The 26,958-nt window shown below is 38.3% G+C and overlaps 1 protein-coding gene across 6 annotated transcripts in view; it reads right to left on the bottom strand.

The window, feature by feature from the left end:
• Positions 1-25,063, bottom strand: part of RGS12 (regulator of G protein signaling 12) — a 98,986-nt gene extending 73,923 nt beyond the window's left edge. For 4 of the 6 annotated variants that reach the window (XM_075499646.1, XM_075499647.1, XM_075499648.1 and 1 more), the window contains exons 1-3: positions 24,923-25,063; positions 16,511-18,456; positions 125-244 (exon numbers count right to left, since the gene is read on the bottom strand). In XM_075499646.1, the coding sequence (XP_075355761.1) occupies positions 125-244; positions 16,511-18,367 (1,977 nt within the window). In that variant the 5' untranslated portion in view covers positions 18,368-18,456; positions 24,923-25,063. Of the gene's footprint in view, positions 1-124; positions 245-12,601; positions 12,765-16,510; positions 18,457-24,922 lie in introns of those variants that run through there. The other 2 variants (XM_075499650.1, XM_075499651.1) reach the window with 2 other exon arrangements.
• Positions 25,064-26,958: the final 1,895 nt, after the last annotated feature.

The following is a 26,958-nucleotide window of genomic DNA, read 5'->3' as shown; positions in this document are numbered from 1 at the left end:
TATGATGATTAGTAACTTTATTACACTACAGATATTACTTACTTTCTTTCATTAATGATCAGCATTAATTACTGTAAGTTCCTCTCTAGGACTCACTTCTAAGTTTTAAGTGAAAGTTAATTACCTCAAGGTCATCCAGAGAACGAGTAATACTAAATCGCTTAGATCTTCCAAATGATCTTCGAACAGAAGAACGCACGGGAGCAGCCTGATTTAATCCCATTGGATGTCCAAATTTTGCACCCTAAACAAAACAGAAAACATATATTATTATTTTACTTCTTTAATTTTAGTACATTGCTGATCACAGTGACAGCATCTGAATTTTAAGCATCAGTAGGTAGAGAATTCCAGGGAGATGGATTTGCAAACCTGTAACAGGACCACAATTTCAACACAAGTTGGACACTTGCCATGCCCCTGTAAAATCATGTATTAAAATCATGACTTTTCCAGTCTCGAGTCAAATATCATAAATATTCAGCATTAAGTTACTGTATAAACATGAGTCATCAGTTAGGTTGCTAAAGTGTACACATGCTACATGTCAGTATTAGTACACAGAGCTTAATTAAAGGCAAGACGATCCTAGCTCTTTACTGTCTTAACTGGAAAATATTTACAATGACAAAATATTTATTGTTTCGATAGGAAATTACCATCCTAGAAATCACCTCACCCAGCTTCTGTTGGAATCTTTCTACACACTTTTAAAAATCTTACTTTCACTACTCTTTTTTTTTTAAAATAAAAGCTTGCTACTGAGAAGTCCAGCCTTTTAAATCACACAGTACAAAATGCAGGAACTTTTGTCCTGAGGAAAGAAACTACCTCACTTGGATGTTCCAGGACTAGAATTGGTGCTGCAATAATTAAATCTAATGGCTTTCTCTTTTCTCCATAATCATACTCTTTCCCTTAAAAAGTCACCAGATATCAATTAAGCTACAACAGCTCAATATGTAGCTACCTAGTTTCTGCCAAATGGCAAAGTGTAAGCTTAAACCTAAGAGTAGGCACACAGTCAGTGACTGGTGCTAAGCAGATGTACATAAACTCACTACATTATGAAAACTTGTGATTATGTGCCTGAAATTTTGGATTCCTTTCACTGTAACATTCAATGTGGGGAAAATTCCTCCCTGTCTTCTGATGCTTTTTTGCTTTAGAAAATAACAGAGTTTAATTCAGAGTAAATTTTATTCTATTTCATTTCAGCATCTTTCTTCATCACAGTAAGCTTAAAAATATATTTATTAGTACTTTTATAATTGCTTATTGGCAGCTTTGTAATATTTATTAAAATTGTTATTTGTATTTTTTTCTTCCTTTGTGCAAGTTGCTGTGCTCTCAATTCTGAAATATTTTGGTATCCCTTTGATCACTTGTTTGAAAGTCTATAACATCACATTAACCAAAAGAACAATCATAAATTTCACATTCTGGTAATCTCATGCTAACAACCACTCACACAATGTAGAGAAGAGCATTGAGAATATTACACAGCCTCCTTATTGCACTAAAAGATAAGGTATCCAACAGAATATGTCTGCATGTTTGCTTATTCCCATGGAGTCAACGCTATTCTTTAGCAACAGGGCTCTGTCACCAGTATTCACAACAGACTCTGTTTACAAGCTCAGAGAAATGTCAAGACATAACACAGCATACAGGAATCTGGATCCAAAGTATGTAGCAGGGTTCATCACTGCAACAGGCTGAGACTCCAGCTTCTTCATTCCGTATTAAAAGTGATCCATTTTTATGTGAAATTCCTTCCCTCCCAATTTTCAATTTATTAAGGGGGGTTTTTATTGGCTGAGAAGAAAATCGGGCAGGTTCTGCCACGGAAAACTGGAAATCTGGCAACTGGAGATTAGCTTCTAAGTTTTTTAAAGAACATTTAAAAGTGCAGTATAAACAAGCTAAAATGGCTTTTGCTAAAATGATCAACTAAATGTAAAGACAGGAAAGTTGCTCTCTATAAATGTTCACAGATAGCACCCAGTGGAATGAGGACAGTTCCTGTCTTTCTGAGCAACTTTTAAAATCATGTGTTCATCCAGGCAGGTACCACTGAGGTGGTTCACACGTGACTCATACCTTACAGTCACAGCAGTCTTCCCTGTCTAAACTCAAAGCTTATACCTAATGCAGGAATCTGTGTCAAACAGTGAACTCCACATTAATCCCTGACTAAATTCAGCAGTATCCATTACTATTACTGCATAACATATTAAAACACTGACATGGCTCCTCCTGTATGAGTATGTTCCTGTTAAAGCAGCATATGTATATGTGTACAACTACTAGGTTTTACTAGTCAAGTATGACCACACTAGTTTTGCAATTTTAAATTTTTAATCTGTGAATTAGTGAAGAAACTATCAGCCTACAAATGGCTTAGCAAATTCTAAGGCTAGTGAAATTAATGACATCACTAGTCCGAGTACAACTGGTATTTTGAAACTAAGGAAATAGTTACACAGTATGGATTCTGCTTAATGGTCTTTCATGTATTTCTCAAAACAAGATGCATCCCTCAGAGGACTTCATCTTTCATAAAAGAAAACTGGTGAAAAGAAACAAAGGAAAAAAAACTATCAATAGCAGTCCTATCTATTTTGAATAACGAATACATTTTCACTTTTCTTTCTAATTCAGCCCAAATAGAATATATAGTTTATATAGAATAGAAACTGTCCGGTATATATTTAAATAGCGGAGATTGCCGTATACAATTCTGAGAGATTAAGACATTCAACTAGAGAACATACACTCAAAAAAATTTTGAAACAGTAACATTACAAATTGAAGGAAGGGGAACAAACTGCCTGAAGACAAATCTAATTACATTCTATTGAAAAGCAGATTCTAGATAAGATTAATTATGACCAGATGCCCCATTTTAGAAGTAAATGCTGCTTACCTATTTGTGGTCAGAAACATAACAAAGAGAAAGAGGGAGAGTGGACAAAAAACACTTGCAAATTTTGTGGTAGTAGAAAAGAGAACAGTAAATTAGTATCTAATCAAAATTTTTATTTACGGTTTTTGACATTCTTATACAAAACTCACTACTGAGCCCTGGATGGAATGGTAAAGATAAGAGCAAGGAAAAAAAAGATCCTGAGAATAAAACAGTGCTTAAGAAATTATTACAAAATATAAAAATTCACTAAGCTAACCATTTCCCCAACCTATTTGGATAACAATTGCAATCAGGGAAACGTTTTCAACTGACAAAAATCTCTTCCTTGCTCTGAAGAATCAAATTAATAATCTAGGAAATTAAGGAAGACATTGCTAAAAAAAAAGACTGCAGTTCACAAAGTATTTAATTTCCTGGTAATGGTGCTGAGAAGTCTCCCTTTTCATCTTTTCTTGACTCTATTCCAGACATTCAGACTATGAAGGCAGACCTCCTTCTGCAGATCAATTTAAAAAATTGCCCTGCATACACACACACACACATAAAGAAAGAATCACATAGCTTAAGCAAATCGCAGCAACATTTTGGCAGATGTTTTTCACAGGACTCTGAAGAACTGGAAATAAAAGCATCCATCACTTGAAGAGAGAACAGCCACTGCAACTAGAATGTACTAATCAGCTTGGCTAAAGAAATCCACAGTATTTGAGCAAAGAGAGATTGCTACTGCAATGACTGATATTAATGTAAATCTTGCAGTCTGTTAGCCATAAAGAAATTATCATACTTCTAAAAGCCTTTATTACACTATTAAACAGATATAAAAAAACATGAAATGAACCTAAAAAAATTTCAAAACAGTACATTATGTGACCAACAAAATGCTGTTTCATTCACTGTTAGCTGCCAAACTAAAACACTGAAATTTGCTACATGAACATTGGGCTGTGGGGTTTTTTAAATACAGATTGCCTATAAGCCCTAGAACTATTTACTATCATATCTTAAAGATTCTCTTCCGGAAACAGTGTGTTGCTGAATCTATAAAAGAAAACACTAAAAGTGTCTAGATATTCAAGAAAATCTAAGAAATCCTATCACAGAACAGTATTAGAAACTGAAGTCCATCTGATACTTCACTAAGTGTCTTCATTTTAGGAATACAGAAACAAACAGAAAGGCACAGAAATTTGTGAAAACAAGTTGATTAGTGAAAAGCATGTGCTACAGCAATACATCCTCTGCATTTTGCAATACAGATACTTACAACCCTGCTACTACTATCTATCATGGTGAAAGTACAAAAGAACATATCTCTAAAAGCCTTTATCCTGTTATGATTTGGCAGATTGAAAGGCAAAACAACAAAGGATTAAAGGAATTAACACACTGATGCTCTAAAAAAATCCATTCCTTTTTCTATTCTTATAACAAAGTAAAAAGTATGAACTAGCATGGACTGAAATACCAATTAAACGTATAATCGTAAGAGAAAAAGCAGGACAATGAATGGGTCTGCATAATTTTTTTTTAATATATGACTAGATCACCCCTTTTCCTTAGGCTAACAGGAAACGGCAAGTGCAAATACATTCCCCTGAAATAACTGACCAAACTATAGTCTTTCTTTCCCTTCAAATACAATTATTTTTTTTAATTTAATTTTTAACCTGCTTATTTGGCCTTGTAGATGTTACCTCCTAATCTACTTGACAAGAAAGGCATTAAAAACAAAAGTCACCAGAGGAGGATTCATAGAGGATTCATATAGCAGCAGTTTGTGAATGTGTCCGAGTGAGAACAGTTTCTGTCTGATAACAAGAAAGGCGTACAAGAAAAGTACAAATGAGAAAGTGGAAAATGTTGTACTTCATGTATTAGCAAGACAGCGGTAGTGAAGAAGCATATGACTCCTTAGACTGCAAATGGAGGGACAGAAAGAACAAAAATGATCCAATACAAGGTGACTTGCACAAATCTAGTTCTTCAAAGAGAGAAAGAAAAAGGATGGGCTCTTAGAAGTAATTTTAGCTAATAAACAAGTTAGGCACTAGTTCCATATAACACTTTTTTCAGCAGCTGCGCTGGCTTAAAGGACTTTGCATGCACCTCTGACGACTCATGCCAGCTCCCAAACTGCAGCAGGCTGCCCCCTCATCTCCACCAACAGTATAGTTTACAAAATGAAATAATCCTGTTTCTAACGCAGATCCATACAGTCATGACAACATAACTGATGATGCTCACTGCCAACTCTGGCCTGAGAGTGAAGGGAACTCTTTAAGCTGGTACTACCAAAGAAATGCAATGTGAAACTACGATAGTCAATATGATACTCTAACCTGGAGCTTGAGTGCACAGAAGCACGTTGATGAAACCTTATCAATTATTCAGAACCCAAAGAAATCAAACACCTTTAGAAAACATCTTCAATTATCTTAAAGAAATTCCCAGCTATTGCATGAGCTGTATCATGCTCTTTCATATTCTAGCAAATGCACTTATCAAGTATTATAACTTTTTAACAAGTTGTCAGACATAACAACCTGAAATTTCCATTTTGTACTACATAGTCTTTGTGTCTCTCTACAACAATGAGATTCCTCTCCTCTGATACAACAGTTCTAAAGCTGGAGGAGCAGGAAGGAGGTAGCAAGGAGAGGACACTGGCAGCTCTTGGAGTACAAGACACTAAGTGAGTGGGAGATTTTTGCTAGGTGTTCAGGGATCCTTGACAATGACAAAATACAGGGACCTGGCAGCAGGAATCCACAAAGGGGGAAAAAAGGAGAAAGAAAAACTGTGAGGCTTATGCTAGCTTTACAACACCTAGCAAATGTAATCTTTTCATGGAAAAGACATTACAATTTGTGACCTTGAGGGAAAACTAAAGGGGCTGAATTTTATGGGACAGAGATTTTGGCTGATATGTGGAATAGCAGGAAGAGGGAAAAGTAAAATATAAGAAGGGGAGCTAATCTAAAAAGTTAAAAAAATGCTACTCTAACAAGCCTGATCATGTACATTTACAGAAGGAAGCTTTTCAAAACTGTTTCACAATGAAAGTTATTCTCACAAGATTCACAGGCACAAGAGTGAAATCATTTTTAAAAACGTTTGAGGAAAAACATGTAAGAAAAGTAATTTCATGTCATGAACAAAGTTCTAAGAGCTCTAAAACAAAAATATAGTTACTGATATGTAATAATGTAATAGAAATTGTTTCCTCCTCCTGTTCAGGTGGAACAAGTATACTATCCTCTGTCCTGACCATTTAAGATAATCAATACAAAAGGACCACGTACATGCTAGAATGGTCGCATAGGACCGCTTGCCAGCTGGATTAGAAAAATTCACTAGAACCATAGTTTGGGGAGTCTTACACAATCCAGCTAAACCATGCTTGCAACAGAAACAACCATCACTACTCAGACAGCAAATGGCCATCCTGCTCCAGAGAGTCAATTCCTCAGGTAAGCATCTCCCTATACTAAAAAGTCCAAAGAATTAGATTATTTTAACAAAAACTCTGTCTATGAGTGTCTGTACAACAAGTGGCAATTTGAGTACTGATTTCTGATTAATTGCCTCTAAAAGGCACGTAACAAAAGGAAGATGCTTATATTCACAGATTTTATCGCAAGAAAAAAAAAAGGAACAGCACCATTTAAAAGGCCTGAATTTAGGGAGCTCAACTAATACAGAATTTGCTACATTCTGTGTTCACAGAGGTTAATCATACTAACTACAAAATCATCAAATTTTAATTTGTCCTACTCCTATTTCCATCTATTGAAGCTTTTAAAAACTCTCATTGTTTTTAGGTTTGACTCTATGACTTTGTATGGTAAAGTGCATAATAATTCGGAACCCAGATACACAGATCATATAATTTGAAACTTCTGTGGATATTCAAAACATGCCAAATTTACTCTTGGATGTTAAACAGCAGAAGGGTCAGTCTGGAGCAGCAGTTCATCTTTACAAAAAATGCAGGTTTAAGGCTTCACAGAAAGAAAGTTCCTAATTTAGAGCCTTCTGAAAAGGGATGGGAAACAGGGATGCCACAGTAATGCCAATATAGTCAGTGCACAAAATCTCAAAAAATACTGGAAGTCTTGGAGGATCATAGAATAAAGTAGTTGTCCTGGTTTCAGCTGAGATAGAGTTAATTTTCTTTATAGTGGCTGGTATGGGGCTATGTTTTGGATCTGTGCTGAAAACAGTGTTGATAATACAGAGATGTTTTAGTTGTTGCTGTACTAGTCAAGGACTTTTCAGCTTCCCACGCTCTGCCAGGTGCAGAAGAAGTTGGGAGGGGACACAGCCAGGACAGCTGACCCCAACTGACCAAAGGGCTATTCCATACCACATGACATCACGTTCAGTATATAAAGCTGGGGAAGAAGAAGGAAGGGGGGACATTTGGAGTGATGGCGTTTGTCTTCCCAAGTAACCATTACGCGTGATGGAGCCCTGCTTTCCTGGAGATGGCTGAACACCTGCCTGCCCATGGGAAGCAGTGAATGAATTCCTTGCTTTGCTTCGCTTGCGTGCGCGGCTTTTGCTTTCCCTATTAAACTGTTTTTATCTCAACCCACGAGTTTTCTCACTTTTACTCTTCCGATTCTCTCCTCCATCCCACCGGGGGGGGGAGTGAGCGAGCAGCTGCATGGTGCTTAGTTGCCAGCTGGGGCTAAACCACAGTAGTTGATACAAGTATTATTCTGTCATCAATATTAGTCTCAAATCCCGCTCTGGACCATTTGGCTTAATCTTCCTCTGTTGTCCACTACCATCCCTAAGTGCCCATTCTCCTGATTACGGGTCCTGTGAGCTGAGCGACCGCCCCACTACAGCAATGCAGAACAGGCAAGACTGGCCTCCATGGCCTCCCTTTACCCCTCATCCTATCAGCCAGCATCACATGCTCCTCCACCCAAAAACTGACAGTGCAGACTTGCAGGACTTGGAAAGCGAGGGTCTATGGGGCCTGAGAGCACGGTGGATTGAAAAATGGGGTATGTTGGGTTAGGGCCTCTCGTACCCTTAAAGAGATCAAAGAATCTGGGAGGTAAATGGGAAAAGAGCTTGCTGTGGTCCTGTCCCCTGGACCGTAACAGGAACAGCAGCAGTAAGTCCCGAGATACAGGCAGGCATGCTGTCAGAGAGCGCTCCACATGCTATGGAACAAAAAAAGAATTAATAACACCCTCCAGGCTGCCCTGTGCTGCTGCCATCATTGTGGATTGACATCACCTCACAAAATTGGGTTAAGTGGGGGACAGTTAATTAAAAAAGCTCTAGCATCATTCAAACTTTACAGACAGCTTTTCCACAGGCTTTAATTACATCGCAATTCCTGTAATGATTTTTTTTTTTTTGGCACCAGTATGACAAAGGATTCAGATGGTATTATTCACCATTACTGGTCAATGGATTTGATCACTTTTAAGAATACCTCTTTACTAATCAGATAATAATGACACATTTCACTGCCTTCTAACCATTACAGTGGCATTTTTAATGGCAGTTAGGCCCATAATACAATCAGAATGATGTAAAATTTCATGTAAGACCTCTGAGCCCTCTGGCAAGACATGGAAAAGAGGCTGTCCTGTCACATTGGACATCCAAGTAAATGAAATGTATTGCTTGTCTCCTGTACTAAGGATACTAGGCACAAAACACTGACCACCTACATTTCAGTACTATCCTAATCCCTTTTCAAACAAAAACACATGTTGATGGTATTAATACAGATGGAATAGTAAGATCATTTTCTCAGTATAACTAGATAATAGTATCTTGTATGAGTTGGAAACTTATTAGTTGGAAATTGCAGAGGAACAGAATGACCTGAGTACACTAGGGGAAAACGTGGAGAAAATTACAAGTACACACATAACAATTGGTTCCAAATCATCTTGAACATTAGGTAGGCATTAGCTGGGAACATTAAGTCAGTATAGCCCAACAATCAGTAACAATCAAAAAGGCAAATGAAGAATCATCAGAAAAGCAAAAGAAAGCAAGAAATAAGCTTTATGAATGCATTGCCTGCCCACACATTTTAAAAACTGCTTATAGTTTTGGTCAACCCATCTCAAAAGTAATATAGTACAACTAAGGGAGGAAGATTACAATTACAAAAAAATGTTTGTATGGGAGGAGAGTAAGCTGACTTCTGCTTGGAAAGTAACTGATTGGTGGTTGAGGTTTAAAACAAAATAAAATTACTAAGAGAAAATAAATAGAGAATAACATTGTTCAGTGTTTCTCATGACAAATATTAGCAGGTATGAAATGAAACTACATGGAAAGTACAATTATGTACTGTTTTCTTTCCACGCTATTAAACTGCAGAATAGATAAGTCGAGTGATAGCAGGAATGCCAAAAGTACAACCAAGTTTAAGAAACAACAAATTCAAGAACAAAGGTTCACCAAGGTTATTACACACAATGATGTGTATGGTGTCTCTACCAGAGGACAGTCTCTAAACCACATGCTGCTGAAAATTAGAAGGATATATTTTTCACTGCTCTTCCATGGTTTTTCTAAGCAGCTGCTCCTGGCCGGTGTCCAAAATAGGATACTGACCTCAATATTGGATATCTCATCTGATACATATGGATGTGTTTACTGATCGATTACAAAATAAGTATTAACCATCAATGCTATATGCTATGAAAAAAGTAAATAATATATGAAGAGGTATTGTATGAAGTATTAACAATAGAGACAGGAAAACGTACACTACAATTACACAAAAGCTTGACCAGGAAATCACCATAAAATTTTGGTCACTCAGCTCCAAGAAAGAAGAATTTAAACTAGAATAGGTTCAGAAAAGGGCTACTGAAGTTATCTGGAGAATGAAAACTTTACTTTCCAGAAGACTAAAGGACTAAGAGCTTTACATCAAACAAATGCATAAGCAAAAAGGTAAACACTGAAGAAAGAGTCACTTTCACTAAAGGATACACTAGCAGCAGAAGAAATGGGTATAATGTGGCCATGACTAGATTTCAAACTGGAAAATAAAAAAAGTTTCTACCATCGTAATACTGATGGAATATTGTTCCTGTAGAAAGCAGGCTGGAAGGGAAGGCAGGGTGCAAATACATTTTTTTCAAAGGTACAACTGCTAAGTGTATGGAAGGCATAACACATGACTGCCTAAAAGAGCTAGAACTTGGTTTGATGATGCAGAATATCCTTCTCTGGTACTATCTTTGCAAACTTATTGATGTCTTGATGGCCATTTTATTGATGGGATTAATTTTCAAGTCTTTTTCTTGAGGATCCATTTTTCCATGTTTCTGTTTAGATACTTCAAGTAAGTTTTAGCAATTCCATATTGATTTTTGTTAATTAAAGACCTTTATTCCATATTGATCTATTTCTTCTCCAGTGAAGAACTGGTACTTTACAGCTCCTTTTCTTTTCTTCTCTACATCTTCTCAACTGCAAGGAATTGGGGTCTATCTTCATGCAACTGAAAGCTCAGACAATAATTTTACAATCTCTTATCTCAAAGCTTCTACGTTTAAAACTTAAAGCCATTTTTCATTATTTCAATTCATTCTGTGCTAATTATTTTTCTTCACACTATTTTCTTCATTGTTTCTCTTTGTTTCTCAAGGTACTACCTTCTCCTGTGACTTTGCAACTCAAAACTAGCTCAGAAATACTTAGATACCTGCATCTCCCCTTAATTGTTGTGATGTTAATTGGAGTCCAAACCTACACTTGATCTAGAAAATATTTAAATTCAGGTGTAATGAAAAATTCTAAATCTGAAATGAGATAATTTCATTTTTTTGAATGAATTTGAAATGAGAATAATTTTGAACACATAAATTTGAAATGAGAAAATTTCACAGTCAACAGTGCTCTGCAGACTTTTACTGTCCAGATTTTACCTAATTTCTTTTTCAGAGAAAAGAACCCAGCATTATTTTGGCTTTTTATACATTCTTTAAGATCCTAGAACTGACCATTTTTTAAATCATTATTTTAGAAGATTATAATACATATGAAAAGGCTGCATGAAATTACTAAACATTTAATTGCTTTTCATTTTCTCATAGCAAAATGTATCAGAGGACCTATTTCATACAAATACCACTTTGCAGATTAATTCACATTAGCACATTCTCAGATCTAGCCTGGTGTTTGGGATTTCAGTTGAGTTCTCTTTAAGGTATATATGTACATCTCAAATCAGATCAAAGCCTATAATTCCAAATGTTAACATTAAATTGTACTGCGTAAGAATAGCAATCCAGCTGCCATTAATTCTGCTTTATAAACAGCTGGGGTGGAACAATTTAAGCTAGTGAGCAAACAGAATTGTAGAGGAAAGGGAAAAAAACATGTAATTATACAACAAAAAACAAATATGGGAACCACACAGCTTTGCCAACATTGTATTTGCATCTAAAATATCTGCCTTTCAGTTAGTTCACCATCCAGTTACCAATATTAAAATCTGCAATTCTTGGATTTGAAGCAGATTACAAATTTTCACCAAAAAAAAACCTATTCCATTTTTAACTTGAACAGCGTATCTTTTTCAGTAACACTTGCTTTGGAAACAAAGATGACTCTGAAGTAGTTACAGTTAAACTTCTGATCAAAACAGAGTAACAATAATAGTAACCCAGGAAATATATTAGCAAGGAAAGATGCATTAGTGAACCCCACAGTACTGCTTACCTGTCTTCTCTCGCCTACATTTTTACAATACTTTCTGTATCTTAAGTCATGAAGGTTATAAAGCAGTTGATACGTTTTTTGGTTAAAAAAAAAAAAAGTATTTACAATACTATTGTCCAGTGAGTCTCAGACAATGAGATTATCTATTTTTTCTTCCTCTAAGATCTACAAATAGGATCTGTTTACAAATTCACACTCTTCATGAGCACAAACAATAATGTGGTCAAGACGGAAGTCTTACAACAAATGTGAAGCAGAAAAGGGCTTCTAAAAATCAATACCTAAAATTTAAAAGGCTTTTAAATTACTTTTTAATAGATTTGTCATATTCACTCGGAATAAACCTAGTACCCAAATACTAGTTATTAAGCTCAGGTTGTAAAACCTCTTGTGATCTTAAATATTATACTTGCCTCCACAATATTAAAAGAGACTTTCCTTTTAAAAAAAAAGAACGGTGAGAGGTCAATGCCTAGGATTCTGTCCTCATGGAGAGAAAACTCAAAGACTAAACTGACTGTTATGAAGCTTTCCAGTGGAAAAAGGAGTATTTTCCCAGTAAAACTTAATTTAAAACAGTAATGGGTAGACATATTTTTGGCCAGGCGCTAGCCCGAAAACAGAGAGTGCGGGTTGAGCAAAATCAAACGTATTATATTAATTTACTCTAGAGGGAAAGGAATGCTTCCTTGTTCAGCAATTTCTCAAGTCCCTTGCCAATCCTAACATCCCTGATGTTTTCATATTGCTTATGGTGCCTTTCTATTGTGTAACCCAAAGTGATGCAAAAGGGTGAGTAGGCAAGTGACTGGAACTTAGTGGGATGCTGAAGAAGGTGGAAGTAGCAATGCAACAGCAAAAGTAGTACAGTGCAAAAGGAGTAAGCAAAAAAAAAAAAAGCAGGAATTATTCCATTCCCACTGAAACCACAACCAGTCTCTTCACCTGCTAGTCTCATAGACCTCATTAGACCACACAGTGCTCCCCAGTATCAGTCTTACAGCAATTCAGAAGCTTCTTACTGCCAGAAATCATCCTTAGTCATTCTGAGAGTCAAAGCCACCTTCCAGGATCTTCCTTTCAGTGAATTTCAGCAACACCATCAGGCCTTCCACTAGTCAAGGAGACCCCAAAAAAAGTCTCATAAGATGCTTCAGTAGAAATCTGTTCACATGAAACTTTTAAGAAACACAGGAAACATGAAGTTCAGTACAGGAAATAATTTTAGAGGTGCATAGGGCCAGAGATACCGTCCAGTAAGTATCTGTCCAGAAGAGGTGGAACAGAACAAAAATTTCCCTGATTTGGTTCTCCTCTTCCCATGTACAACCACCATTTTAAAAGCCAAAGATTAAAAAACAAAAAAATACAGCAATTGTGAAAGTATGAGTTCAGTAATTTAGGGATAAATTCCTTACAACATTTTAAAGAAAAACAAAAAACCTCATGGTATCCAGTAATGTTTAATCAAATTAGGTGTTTTTAATTTTTTTCAACTATTCACACTTGAACTTTAAAATGCTTTGTAGCAGTGTGAAGAATATTAATATTTCAAGAGTGTTTTTGCCAATTATTACAAAATTAACCACAATTCTAATTTGTGAGCTGAAAGCATCATCATTAAAGGGACTACAACACTAGCGGGAAAACAAAGCTCAGAAAACATGTTTACTTCCTTGTAACCTGAAGTCTGAAATGCCATACCTATTCCTACCCACAAGAAACACTTCCCAGGTCCAGTCCTGAAAGTGCAATTTTAAACAGATATGTTCATAAAGAGCTTTCTCACATCTGCTCTTGTGCGCTGTACAATTCACAAATGTTTTATGAGTGCAGCTATAAAATCAGGAAAGAGTTTATGCCACTCTTACCCCCCACTAGCACTGTACAGTACAACATATTTTCCTGTATTACATGCTGTGATCATCACTCTTTAGCTGCACAGCAGTTCTGCTAGATCAGAATTGCATGCAGGAACTCATGTCCCTTCCCCAGTGTGTAATGAAAGCTCCAAGGAAGATGGTACATAATATGGACGTGCAGAGTCCATCACAAAAAACCTCTAGCTTTGGTAACCTCTTCTCCCTCTAGTGGCTTCTGCACATTCCCACTTGTAGGATATATTACCCTTTGGTATTAATGTAAAAGACAAAAAAATCCCACCTTAATTAAAAAGCCATTTAAGGACTGCTCTGCCAAATGAAGCATTAGACTCAGCCACTAGGCTGTAAAAATATGAATGTAATCCCATGTGGCCACTTCATATACTTTATTCCATGACTGGAATGTGTCTGAGCATGCTGTGTGAAACCAGTCCTTACTACTTAAAAAGGTCACAGGAAGATGAGGACATACAGTTTTCTAGAACGCAGCATCTAACCCATCTGAATAATGTTTTGGAATAGACAGTCTTACCTCTTCTCTTCACACAAAGCAAAAAGAGTGTGAATTTCTGAATATCTTTCCCTTATGAAAGGAAATTAGCGCTCTAATATGCAAAAACATAGATTTTCCCTATTTCTGCAGTACTTAAAGAAGTACAGAGGTACATTCATCAATAACGACATCCTCTGACTATTTTCGTTAAAGATTTAAGATGAGAACATAGTACTACTTCATCTTTATGAATTACTCTGAATAATGCTAAGTGCTTGCAACTCACTCTTGCAAATGATTTCAAGACTTTCATGAGCTTTTCTCATCAGTTTCAATAGCCTTCAATAATACTGACAAACAAAATTACAATGCAAAAGAGGTTCTGTAGCCTTAACGAGACTAAATGCTAAAGCCATGTAGGAACATTTTAAATGTGTCTTGCAAACAAATTTGTTATTAATCAAAGAACAGAATGCCTATTTTATTAGTACATAGATTTAAAAGGGAAGATTGAGATATTTAGTGTTGGAACATATCTTCTGATATATGCTGATCTGAACGATACAGTAGGTGAAATATTATTACTGTTTACCCACATAGAGAACATCTTTCATCTTAAAGTGTAAAATTTTCTGTGAGATTTTCATTAGTATATTCTTGACTTCCATTAAATAAATGTTTCAAACATTTCAAAAATAATTTTTTTTTACTTTTAAATCTCTGAAAAAAAATCTAAGCCATATTACTATCATGGACAACACTGCAGACACAAACTTGTTGCAGAGACCCTGAAGGAATTTCAGCAGCATCCCATGCAGCTGGTCCTGCTCCAAAAGAACACTTGGGACCAACATCCATAATGCACCTGCACCGGGTGCTGCATATAACACGGCCTTTTCCTTGGTCCATCAGCAAAGAGTTCATGAAGCATGTAGTCTTCAGGGTAGCAGACAGAATTGATTGTTAGGTGGTTTGGGTGGGCAATGTTTACAAATTAAGTGTTTCTGTTTGGATAATTTGTTTGGTTTTTGAAAAGTGTGAATCACCTTGCATTTAAGATCACTTGAAATGTAATACATTATTGTGGGTCTAGAAAAAGTTGCTGCCTGTAGCAGTCACTTCACCTGAAAAATACACTAGTGTATAACTATTATATATACTAGTTTAATTTTTTTATTTTCAGCACAAAAAGCTTACTAAAGAACATATGTGAAAGTTGTTGGCTTAACAGTGCAAGAAAAGCAATAAAAAATAATTTCTCCTTCCACACCAAAACCAAAATGTTCTGAAATTCTGCATTCTAATCCCCAAAAACTCTATGCCCAAGTGTCACACCAACTCAAAGATGTTGTTTATAACAGTGTGAAACAACTAATGAATCTCTACTGTCATCCACTTGAGCAGCAGTTCGATATTTTTAATGAGGTGAAAAAAACATTTTTTCAAAAACAGATTTGGAGATGGACACTTGAATCAATCCTATAAGCAATACTTCCTCATGGAAGGACAATGCTTCTTGAAGACTAATTTGGAGTATAAGGTTCTGTCTCTCTCTGGAGTCAGCAAATGTTTTAGATACAACTCTGCTACTAACTCTTGTAGTGTAAGACCAATGACCTCCACTTTACTAGAATCCCAGTTATCAACAACAGACTCCCATGAGATTAATTCCCTCAACAGCAAAACCTGTATGTGACAAAGGGAACAGTATGTAATTATGTTGCATATCCCTCCCACACTTTTTTTTTTTAATCTTCTCGCTTTGGTTTATAGAAGCCTAATAGTAGACAAAACAAGTAGATGAAGTAGTAATGTGGAATAAAATTTGAGTTACAGCTTACTGGCAGAATGTTAGATTTATGACCTAGTAGTGGACACTATAATCACCACTAACGCCTATCCTTTGATGTAGGTTTAACACTACTTGTACTGAGAGGTTTGCTGGAGTGAATTTTTATAATAAAATTGTCTTATTCAGTTAAAGTTAAAAGTGTATAATGCAAGTTTTTGACTCATGATGAGACTACAACTCTATGAAAATAGATATCACTAAAATAATAACATTTGCAAGCCAGTCTTCTATAAAAAAGGAACCAGACTAAAGATGCAGACTGTTTCCATTCTTTTGCTGCTGGAGGTCAGAAGGAACTGAAGTTGCTCGAATGTCATGTCTCCTTTTATTGCAATGCCACTGCAACATTTGGAAACAATGAAGAGACAAGAAGAAATGTGAGAAAGCTCTAACAGACAACACTTCCAGCAAGAAGCACAATTCCAGAGCTGCACTCAATTAAACAGGAATATGCAAAGCCTCTGCAAAGGAGAAAGAACCATATTATTTTCTTAATCTGAAATTTTATAAATTATATAATACATGTTTAAATTTTAGTATGCAAATATCATGGTGTAATAATACCATAGGCTGTTGGGTTTGGGGTTTTTTTTGTTTTTTTAGGAACAGTATCAACATATTCTTACCTTTTTATCTTCTTTAGACTTCCTAATACTGTGCGGAGGGCCAAATTTGTTCTGCATGCAAAACATCTTCTTAGACCATTCATTTTTGTGAGATTTTAACTGTGGCTGACCAAAGCTGCCATCGACTCTGTATCTGTCAGCTGGAATCTTATTCATTGGTGGGGGAAGAGTCCCACAGTTAACACTTGACCAGCCGTCCGTAGAATCGGTGTAAGACTCCTGGTCGCTAGCATTTCCATGCTGCCATTCTTGTAAAACATGCACAGGCAACCACCTTTGATTGCCTATGCCTGCAGCGTTTTTCTTTGATGGGGGTATTGAATTTCGGGAGGAAACCAGTGGAACTTCAATACGAGCAGAAGGACTTAAGTGTTTGCTAACATTTTGGGACTTATCATTCTGAATTACTTCTAAAGGAATGTTTCCTTCTTGTTCATGACAGAAGCCATTCCAATGGGAAGCAGGCTGATTTTGTCCCCTTCCTACTGGATTTTCCCATATACTGTTAGGAATGTGTTTACTTGGATTGCTTCCTAAATCAACCACCAGAACTCTATTATTCTTTTCTTCTTGGTTAAAATTTCCAATTCCACTATCACTGTTACTGCTTGTACTATTATTCTGATGAGCATCTGCATCACCATCAAGAAAAGCCCTCGCACGCATTCCCTCAATCAATTCCCCCATATCCCTATACAGGACAGAAATAAACTGAAGAACAGGTAGAGATGATGTTGGAAACTCTAGACAACCATTTGTATCTGGATCTGCTGTACATTCCAGTCCAAAACGTCTTGCTATGCCCTGGTGAATTTTATGATGAAATAATTCAGGATCCACCATAAAAACATGGCAAGATGTCCTCAGAACCCCTTCGTCTTCCTGAGCCAAGCTTGCATCATCATTTGTCTGCATTGTAACTAGTCCAAAGAATCTTCTATCATCTGGGCAAACAGCACTGAATGCCAGTTTCTCTGCAGGATATTCTGCCACTACACCTGATTTGTCACTGCAGAGCTGAATACAGTCATGCATTATCTTCATCATCACTAGTGAATGGATTTTTTGTTCTGCCCGCAGACGTCTCATGCATCCACGAATAGCTTGCAAACTCTCATTTTCCAAATTTGAGGTTGTTGAAGGAAGTTCAATTGAGCCTAGGTAACCTACAATCATGGCAACATTTAAAATGCTTGCATCTAACGCAAAGTCTTCTGCACTCTCCAGTCCAATTCTAAAAACTGAATCATCATTCAGGACTTTGGATATTTCTTCCTTTGACAGTAGGTTCGGATTGCTTACACTTTCATTTCCAGTTTCAAATTTAATAGCAGCAGAATCTGAAAACGATCTTTGTTTTGGTGCAGAATTATCCGAGCTACCAGCACAAAGAGTAGGATTCTCAAAGATCATGTTGAAAATGCCACCAGACTGCATTTCTTCAACAACTTTCTCTGCTCTGTTTATACCCAGAGCTTTAGAGTCAGGTTTGGGTTTCAGCCACCCCTTTCCATCATAAAAACCAACTTCTTCATCACTTGAACATGAATCTATATGACTAATCCCTTCAGCAATGACCATGTGCAGGACTCCAGAACATTTTCCTATAAGTTTCACTACATCTTCATGAGAGGCTTTTTTCACATTGATTTCATTAACTGCAAATATCTGATCTCCTGCTTTAAGTCCAACATAATCTGCAGGGCTTCCTTTCATAACACAACTAAGAACACAAGGAGCTTGTCCAGAAAGGGTAAACCCATAACCTGCTCTTCCTCTAGCAACTTCCACACTTCTTATCCGAGGAGGAGCATGCATGTTGAGTCGTCGTTTGACCGTTTCCCCTGGTCTATACATTTTGACGTTTTTTCCTAAAATAGGAAAACTTTTAGTTAGTCCAGTTTTTTGTCATGTTTCACAGTATCACTCCTTCATCTGATGAAGCTCTAAAGAAAGAAAGACAAAAAAAAGACATTTTAATTCTCAGTCATATTTCAGGATTTTAGTACCCAGTATTCCCTTTACTGTTCAGAAATATTGCTAGTGAACTCTTCCAAAAACTATTGCTAGAGAATTAACACGACACTCAAAACAATTTGAAAAGAACAGGTACCACAGTCTTAATTTTACTGATGAGAAAGCAGTAGCAAATGCAAATAAAGTGGCTGTCCAAAATGGCGAAGTAACTGAATGGCAAAGCTAAGAAGAGAATCTAAGTCTTCTGATGTACAGCCAGTGTTTTTATACTACAGCATGTTACATCTTCCCCAACTCCACCATGTTACCTACTATTCAGTTAACTTCTGGCTTACCACACCATTGCAATACCACCACATTTTACAGCACAGTGAAAATCCTGCATGAAGCTCATCTATCCTTTCCCAGCAAAATAAAAATTAGAGCTTAAGTGTATCTACTCAGCTATAGCCCACCCCCCTTTATACTCAATGTACAGAAACAGTTACCAAATGTATCCATGTAAAACAGGTTAGATAAATTACCCCTAGAGTTGCCTGTATCTCTCCACTGACTGACTGTAAAGGCAGCTTAAAATAAGTATCTCAAACTTCAACTTTCACACATACGTTTCAGTTACATATGCAACAAATGGTCAGTCACGTATTAGACCAAAGGGATCCAAAATCAGATTTACTCTGTTACACCAATCAATTAATCTACTCAAAAATAACTTGTCAGAAAGCAAACACTATAAAAAATGCATTTCAGTCAGTCATTCCAACATCCATGTGTTTTAGTTTAGATAAAAACTTCCAAAAAAGAAGAAAAAATAAGGAACTCCACATGCTGCCAGTATTAATCTAGTCATGACTTTACAATTACAATAAAGCAGCTTTATATGAACAGCAAGAAATAGTAGATTTCAGTACACTTTGGTGTTGACACTGAAGTCTGCATGTCTCGTTCTAATCATACTCAGGTAAATTCCATTGTTTTTTCCATGGTAAATTCCATTCCTCTCCATTGGAGAGGTTTACTCCACTAAGCAGGTTCATATGCATAAAAATGTTTTAACACAAAGAACAGAAGTGACATCTTGTTCAACTTTTGTAACTATCCCCTTGTTGCACGATATGAACTCTTACTTCCACAGGCCTGGAGGATGACTGACTGAAGTAACTGAAGGACTACAGCTACATAAAATTGCAATAAACTCGGCCTGCACAAGTGAGAACTAATCTGAAAATAATTACTTCTCTGAGCTGGTCCACAGGCTTAGTCATAACCCAGTCACACTGTAACATACTTAAAGTGTATAAGGTACTTGAAAGCAAGTATCTTGTATATGTGGGCAAAATGCGGACAACATTTTAGATAAATAGATAGATACACACACAGAGAGACACACATTTGTTTATTGTATCTAAAGTGTTAAATTAGTGGTCTCCAACCCATTACTTGCATGGAAGAAAAAGGACAAAGAAATCCTTCTGACATTGCTCTCGGCTACAGAAATAACAAAAAAACCCATACTCAGAATGTGATGCAATCCACAGCACACTACTTTCACACTATTTCTGCCTACGATAGAACAAACAGAAGGGCCATGACTTCAAAAGTTCCACCAAAAAAAAAAAACCAACCCAAACTCTGAAATACAATTTAGCATAAAAGTCTTAACTACTTAACTACATACGAGCTGTTTGATTACCAAATTTAAGAAAACACTGTTGTTTCTTGAATATTCTGCTAAATACTCAACTACAGGCTGTGATTCCCTTAGGACCCTTCCAAATCCTAAACAGGACAGCCTCCAAGATACTACAGAAGACATTCACTTGGCTTTACTTTTGGGTTTTAGTCTGCATTTTTTTGAACAAAGGCACATCAGGTTTTTATGTCTCCATGGTGCAGCTGTGACTGTTCAATGTAGTATGGTTTTCACAAATTGTTTTAATATAGCAATTATCTAGCTTCAATAACAACAGTTCCCTATAATTTGAGAAAATAACTTAGCTTTAAGAAGTAATGAAACTTCACACTTAACCTTTGAATGGAAATCATAACATAAGAAATGCTTTGCAAACATTTAACCAAACTCACACGTTGCTGTGAAAGACCCCTGTCAACTTGCATCCAGTCTCGTGCCTTAAACATAGATTGACCTTTTCCTGATGAGGCTAAACTTGTGAACCAAGAGATCACTGTGCATTCAGCTATCTCTAATTAGGTCTGGTACTTTCTGAGAATACTCATTAAACATTTCAAGGTATAGTTCTTTAACCAACAAATGCCCAACCGTAAATAAAAACCTGCTATCTAGGAGCATGAATATATAAATGTTTTCATTTGCTTTACAGTGAATATTTCTGTTCTCAACTCTCTGGAGAATAGCCTAATGTGTCCCTTGGGTACCCTCCAAAACTGAGCTGCTAACCTGGTCAACATAAAGCACTGTAGTATCTGGCACCTAAAAGTGTGGTACTAGCTTGCAAGAGGAAAGGAAACAATTAAAAGAGTATTAGATTATAAATAATCTGATCAAAAAAATATAATAAAAAGTGGTAGTAACAAAAAAATTAAGATCCAATATTGTAATGTTGAAGTGGCTGATAAGAAAAAACAGATTTTTCCAACTATCTTTTTAATGTATAAAAAAAAATACCTTAAATGCAACCATAAAAAAACACACAATGAAAGTGTAGTTAGGCTGCTCTTGGGAAGAAGCAAACCCCAGCACTGTCTTACCTCATGATTCCACATTTGATATGAGAGGATTCCTTTTAACTCTATTCACAAGTCAATTTATCTATTTGCCTTCCTAATCTATGCCCCTTACACATCATGCATTTATTCCAGATGATAACCACTGATAAGGGAACGTCATTCCAACACTTGACCATTATAAAAACAAAACATCAGGCTGCTAATACATTACTTTTCTCTAATGATGAAGTTCCAGGGGTGTGAAGACTTCCAGCTGTTAATTTATTTGTGTAATTTTGTGAGTGTAAAGTTAGGAAGTAATTCAACATTAAAGGGCTTTTTGCTATTAATGTGTATATACACTAACAAACAAACAAAAAACCCTCTTACATCACTGGAAAAGCCATCTCTTCCCTCCCTCAGTAGCTGAATATTATTGCGCATTTTTTGTGCCAACTGCACCCCTGATAAATAACAGCTCACTGAATTTATCTAGGAAACTTCAAGACAAAGGACAAATGTAGCTCTCCTGCAAGAACCCTCAGCATTCAAAGATGTTTTACTGCAACAATGGCATGACAGGCAAACGGAAAAATTACAAAAATAGTATTTCTTGTAACCAGAGAGATTCCAACAGAGATTAGTTGAGTTACAAACTGTTAACAAACTAGTTCAAAACTAAATTATCAAATTATCTAATTGCCTAAGTTTTCTTTTAATTTCTTTGCAGATTTGAAACATGGAGCTAAAGAGTTATGTCACAAAAACAGCACAAACTTCCACTGTTTCAAAGTAACCATATGTCTGAGTATCCTTTTCCTGTAATAAGTTACAAAATGTGTCGTGTATCCACTGAAACAAAGACATCATTTCAGTTGCACTGACATAAAGCTTTGTAGGTGTCTGTATGTTTACTAAAACATGAAATCGTTAGTGAACTATATAACCTGTGATAATTGTCACGAGTAACCAAAGATAAAATGATTTGAGCTGTTCATTTTCAGTACAAATTAAATAGTGAATCTTACTGAGCCTACCAATAATATGCTACTGTAATTACTTCTAATAATTATAGCACTGAATTCTATTAATTTGATAGCATAACTACATTCAGGCATATACAATAGGTCAGAAAAACAGTTACGCCACAATACTACACATGGCCAAGCTTACTTTGACTTTCTGCTATCACTAAGTATGATAAAGTAAGTCCTAAAGAAAAAAGTCTGTACAGTACCAAAACACATTAGTGAGTATTAGTCAGGAGGATATGTGCATTTTATAGGAGAAAACAGGCCTATAAAAGCAGAATAATTTGTAATACATAGTAACTAAATCTTAAGAAAATAACATAGTTTTGTGACATTTCAATATACTTATTAAAAACACTGAAAATATAGAATTCGTACTATCATTTGAAGAACACTGCAAATATAAAATTACTGCTATGATTTCAGAAAGTTCATCAAAATTTGTACCCACACAGCTTAGTAATATGGCACAGAACAAATACAGTTTAACAACTACAAAATGTTTCACAGGACATTTCAGACAGAAACACTAACATATACAAATTAAGAGTTGTTCAAGTATGCGAAACAACATTAATTTGCCCACATACATCAGCTTTGTCACAGGACTGCAAAACAAAAAGAAACATTTGAGTTTTCTGCCAGCATACGTTCTGGTCTACCATTTCAATCAATTATTTGGGGGGTATAAAGCACCAAAAATACATTACAGTTGAATTGTACTTTATCCCACAAACACTGCATTTCTTTATGTAATGTTTTTACATATCCATGCTCGCTTTTCATGTCATTTTCAAACCCTTTACTACAGAGAAAATAATACTTATTTGCTTACTTTCAAGGAAGAGAGGTGGTTTGTTTCCTGCTTCTGCTCTTGTTAACTCATAGCAACAAAAAGAGCAAACAGAAACAGGAGATATATACTCCTCTTATAGTCTAGATTAGACTACAACCTTAACAGTTACAGAGGGCAGTAAGGGAGAGAGCATGTGAAGTTTAAGACTACATTACTGACCACCAGTTCATTTTGAAAAGCCTTTGGAAATGAGCTGATACTCAGCTCTACAGTATCCATGTTAATGTGCCTTCTTTTTTTTTTTTTTTTTGAAAAGCAGAGAACTGGTTGGCTTCATTTTGTTTTTCAATAGTGAGACTGCAAGAGGATAAAGTGTGCAAAGTGGAAGCACATAGAGGAGAGAGACTGTTCCCTCATCCCTCACACACCTCTTGAAGTATTGCAAAAGACTCTTTAGCATGGGTGCCACTCATTAAGGCAGAACTAACTTTCACAAATGATGCCACTACAAAGATCAAATGAAGTTATAAAATTTGAATTTGAATATAAAATTTGAACTCACTATTCAAACGCAGTACATGTTTATAGACAAGTTACACGAGAAATGTAACAGCACAACCTGTAGAAGACAGCTACCAGCTGTTTGAGAACTTGGGCGGGACGATATTTTAATAGAAAAATCTTATCAGCATTTCACAATTGGGAAAACATACCATTATGTTTCCTGTATAAGCAGCAACTGCTTTGCCAGAAAAACAATTAGGTGTACCTAGTGCGATCATTCAAAAAATACTGACTTTAATTAGTAACAGCAGGCTAAAAAATAGTTGTTAATAAAAACTCTTTCTCACACTGCAGCCAGCGTACAAAGTGTAAAGAACACAAATAGGGCATTTGCTGTTTTTGTCTAGCGAGACTCATGCGACTAAGGACAAAGTTTTCTAAAGCTATTGTATAAACAGTCATGTGTTTACAATTCAGATTAATTTATTTGTTGTATTTAAGAACGTGAAAAGGTTTTGTTGGTAGTTAGGCGTTTTTTTTCCCCCTTCTTTTCTTGCAAATACGTTCCAAAACTGCTGGGACGCCGCGAGAAAGGGCAGCATTTCAGAATGAAGCAGCGACACGCGAGAACTGCTCAGGGATAAAAGCGACCGGGAAAAGGCTTGGGATGGTTTGCACTCACGGCGCTTCCACGCAAAGGCGAGAGCCAGGAGGGGCACGGCTGACTCCCGCTGCAACGCTGCGGAAAGCCGCTCCAAAAGTTTCACCACCGGCTTCTTCGGCGGCACAAGCGACCCCGCGGCAGCCCACCTCCCGGGGAGGGCTCCCGCAGCGGGCGGGCGCCGGGCGCGGCCAGGCGCTGCCCTCAGCGGGGCGCGGGAGCATCCCGCGGGCGCTGGGCGCGGAGAGCGAGCCGGCAGGCCGCGGAGCGGAGGGGCGGGCGGCGGGTCAGCGCCGCCGCTCCCCGCCTCGAGCAACGGTCCGCGGGGTTACACATTAACCGCCCCGCGGGGCAGAGGCTTCCCGGGAGGGTGGAGCTGCGGGGAGGGGAGAAGCGGCACCTGAGCCCGGAGGGACGGTTTGAAAAATCAAGCGGTAAAAAGACGGGAGGGCGAGGAGAACCCGCGACCCCCCCGCCGCGGACGGACCCCCCTCAGCGCTGCCCGCCGGGGGTCGCGGGCAGCGCCGCAGCCCAAGGGGCGCGGAGAGGGGGCGGCGCGGGCGCTGCCCTCCCCCTCTGCTCCCGCCGCCGCGCTCCCCTCCCCTCCCCCCCTCGGCTCCCCTCACACCGCCCATCTGCTGCGCCCCCCTCCTCCACCACACCCCGAGCAGGGTCCCGGGCCAGGCGCTCGGCGGCGAGGGGGAGGGGAGAGCCGGGCGGCAGGGGTGGGCGCTGCCCCGCTCAGACCCACTCACCTCCGTCCCCCAGGACTCCGGCTACTCTGCTGAGGCACCAGCTCCCCCGGTCACCGAGGAGACGGGCGCCGGGCTCCGCCACACAGCGCTTCGGCCACTGGCTGCAAGGAGCTGTCAGTCACCGCACTCACCCGGCAGGGGTGGCGGTCGGGTTCCCGGACAGAGAAAGGGGAGAGACAATACCCAGCGCCAAAGAACTACAGCTCCCGGCGTGCCCTGCGAGCGGCCCGCTCCCTGCGGCCGTGGGGAGCGGGCCGCGCGGGGCATGCCGGGCCGCGTAGTTCTTTCTTCTCCCCCCGCCGCCTCGCCGGGGCGCGGTGGGCAGTGGGCGCCCCGCCCCCTCGCCTCCAGCGGGGAGGGGAGTGCGCAGGCGCGGGCTGCCGGCGCTCTTTCGAACGGGGCATCGCCGGCGCCCGCTGAGGGGGCGCGAGGCCGAGGCGGCGAGGAGACACGGTCCCGCGGCCGAAACCGGGGCGAGGGGAGGAATTAAATTATCAATATCGCCCAGCAGCGACAACTTGTTGGGTCCTCTCGGAGTCGGGAGAACAAAGTGGGGCCAGTCCTCGTCTGAGGATGTACACAGACAGCACTGCGACGTTAGCTGGCAGGGGAGAGACTCGTTAGAATAACCTGCAGCTCTGAAGTGGCGCTGAGGAGAAGGGGCAGGTTGGTCAGGGAGGACAGGCCGGGAGGTGTTCAGAGGTGCATCAAACAGCTGTGCCGTGCCTTTGAAGCCCAGGAAGAGAGTGAGACAGACCTTACAAGGTAAAGGTAAAAGTGGGAGGGAGCAGGCTGGCACTAGGTTCAACCATTAAACCATCCGATGAGGGTGAGGAGGTAGTTGAGGCATTTCGTAGTAATTAAGCATCCAAAGGGTAAGGGTATGTGCAAAGGGGAACTTATACTACCTAGATGGAGCAGGGTGTGGGCAACAAGTTCTCAAAATACATTGGGGACAGCTCTTTATTTCAAAAGGGCAATACTAGAAAACCTTATTTTAAACAGGAGAAATAGGAAGAGGGGAAGATGGTACACGTAAAAGTGAACATCAGTTAAGAGATTCCCAAGGAATCCAGAAGAAAAAAAGTCCAGAACAAGGGAAGAATTAACCAAACGTATTTGACTTTCCTGTGGAACCTGAAAAGATTTTGTGATCTTTGCAGAAGATTGTGATCTTTAATTGTGAACAAGGACTGGCAGAAATCCTTTGTACGTAGGGGATTTCTTCATTTCAGTCTATCTATGCAGTGGAACCTGAAATGGAACGGAACCTACCAGTCACAAGGTGTAGGAGAATGCTTACCTTTTCTTTAAGTTTTTTTCAATCTCCAGGGCAGGATATATATCCCACAACTCACTGCTGCTGTTAGGTCTGTAAGAAAACTTACAAATTTTAAAACTGTGGCTTGATGGTTTAACTTCAGTAATTTGTTTAATTTTTATCCAGTCTAGGAAATTTTTTCTTAATATCCCCTTCCGTTTCTGAAATGCTTACAGTATACTGGAGTCTTCAGGAAAAACAAAAACACAGGCCAAAAGGAAAAGCTCTTTGGAAAAATAGAGGATCCTGCTCCTCCACTCCTACCTCCGCCTTCTCATTCTGCTGTTTTTTCTTTGTCAGTCCATTCTAAGGAGACTTCTGTCAACATGAAACATTTCAGATCAAGTTAAATCCCAATTTTGTTATCTCTCTCACCAGGTTTTATGGGAAAAGCTTCTGAAGAGGAAAACAGCTGAATAAAATATGCATTATTTCTTTTCCTCATCCTCACAGAAGACATCTTAGCAGATCAGTGTAAAATTACAAGATGATAGACTTCCTAACTTCTTCAGACATACTGTGTCCTATAAAGGTAATTATTGATGCTTTAGGGAGCCAAAGAATTCAAAACATAACAAAGGAGATTGATCGATTGATTTTAAACCTCACATCATTGATTCTTTCAGGTGTGGTACAATAATTTTAAAAAGTACTCTAGAGATCTAAATTGGCCCAAACAAGCAATAGTTCTTTATCCCTTTGACTGGGGAGATGT

This window comes from Mycteria americana, chromosome 4, assembly GCF_035582795.1.
Source record: "Mycteria americana isolate JAX WOST 10 ecotype Jacksonville Zoo and Gardens chromosome 4, USCA_MyAme_1.0, whole genome shotgun sequence".
In the NCBI taxonomy this organism is placed as follows: Eukaryota; Metazoa; Chordata; class Aves; order Ciconiiformes; family Ciconiidae; genus Mycteria; species Mycteria americana.
Note: the sequence above shows the minus strand (reverse complement) of the source record. Positions and strands in the feature narration are given on the sequence as shown.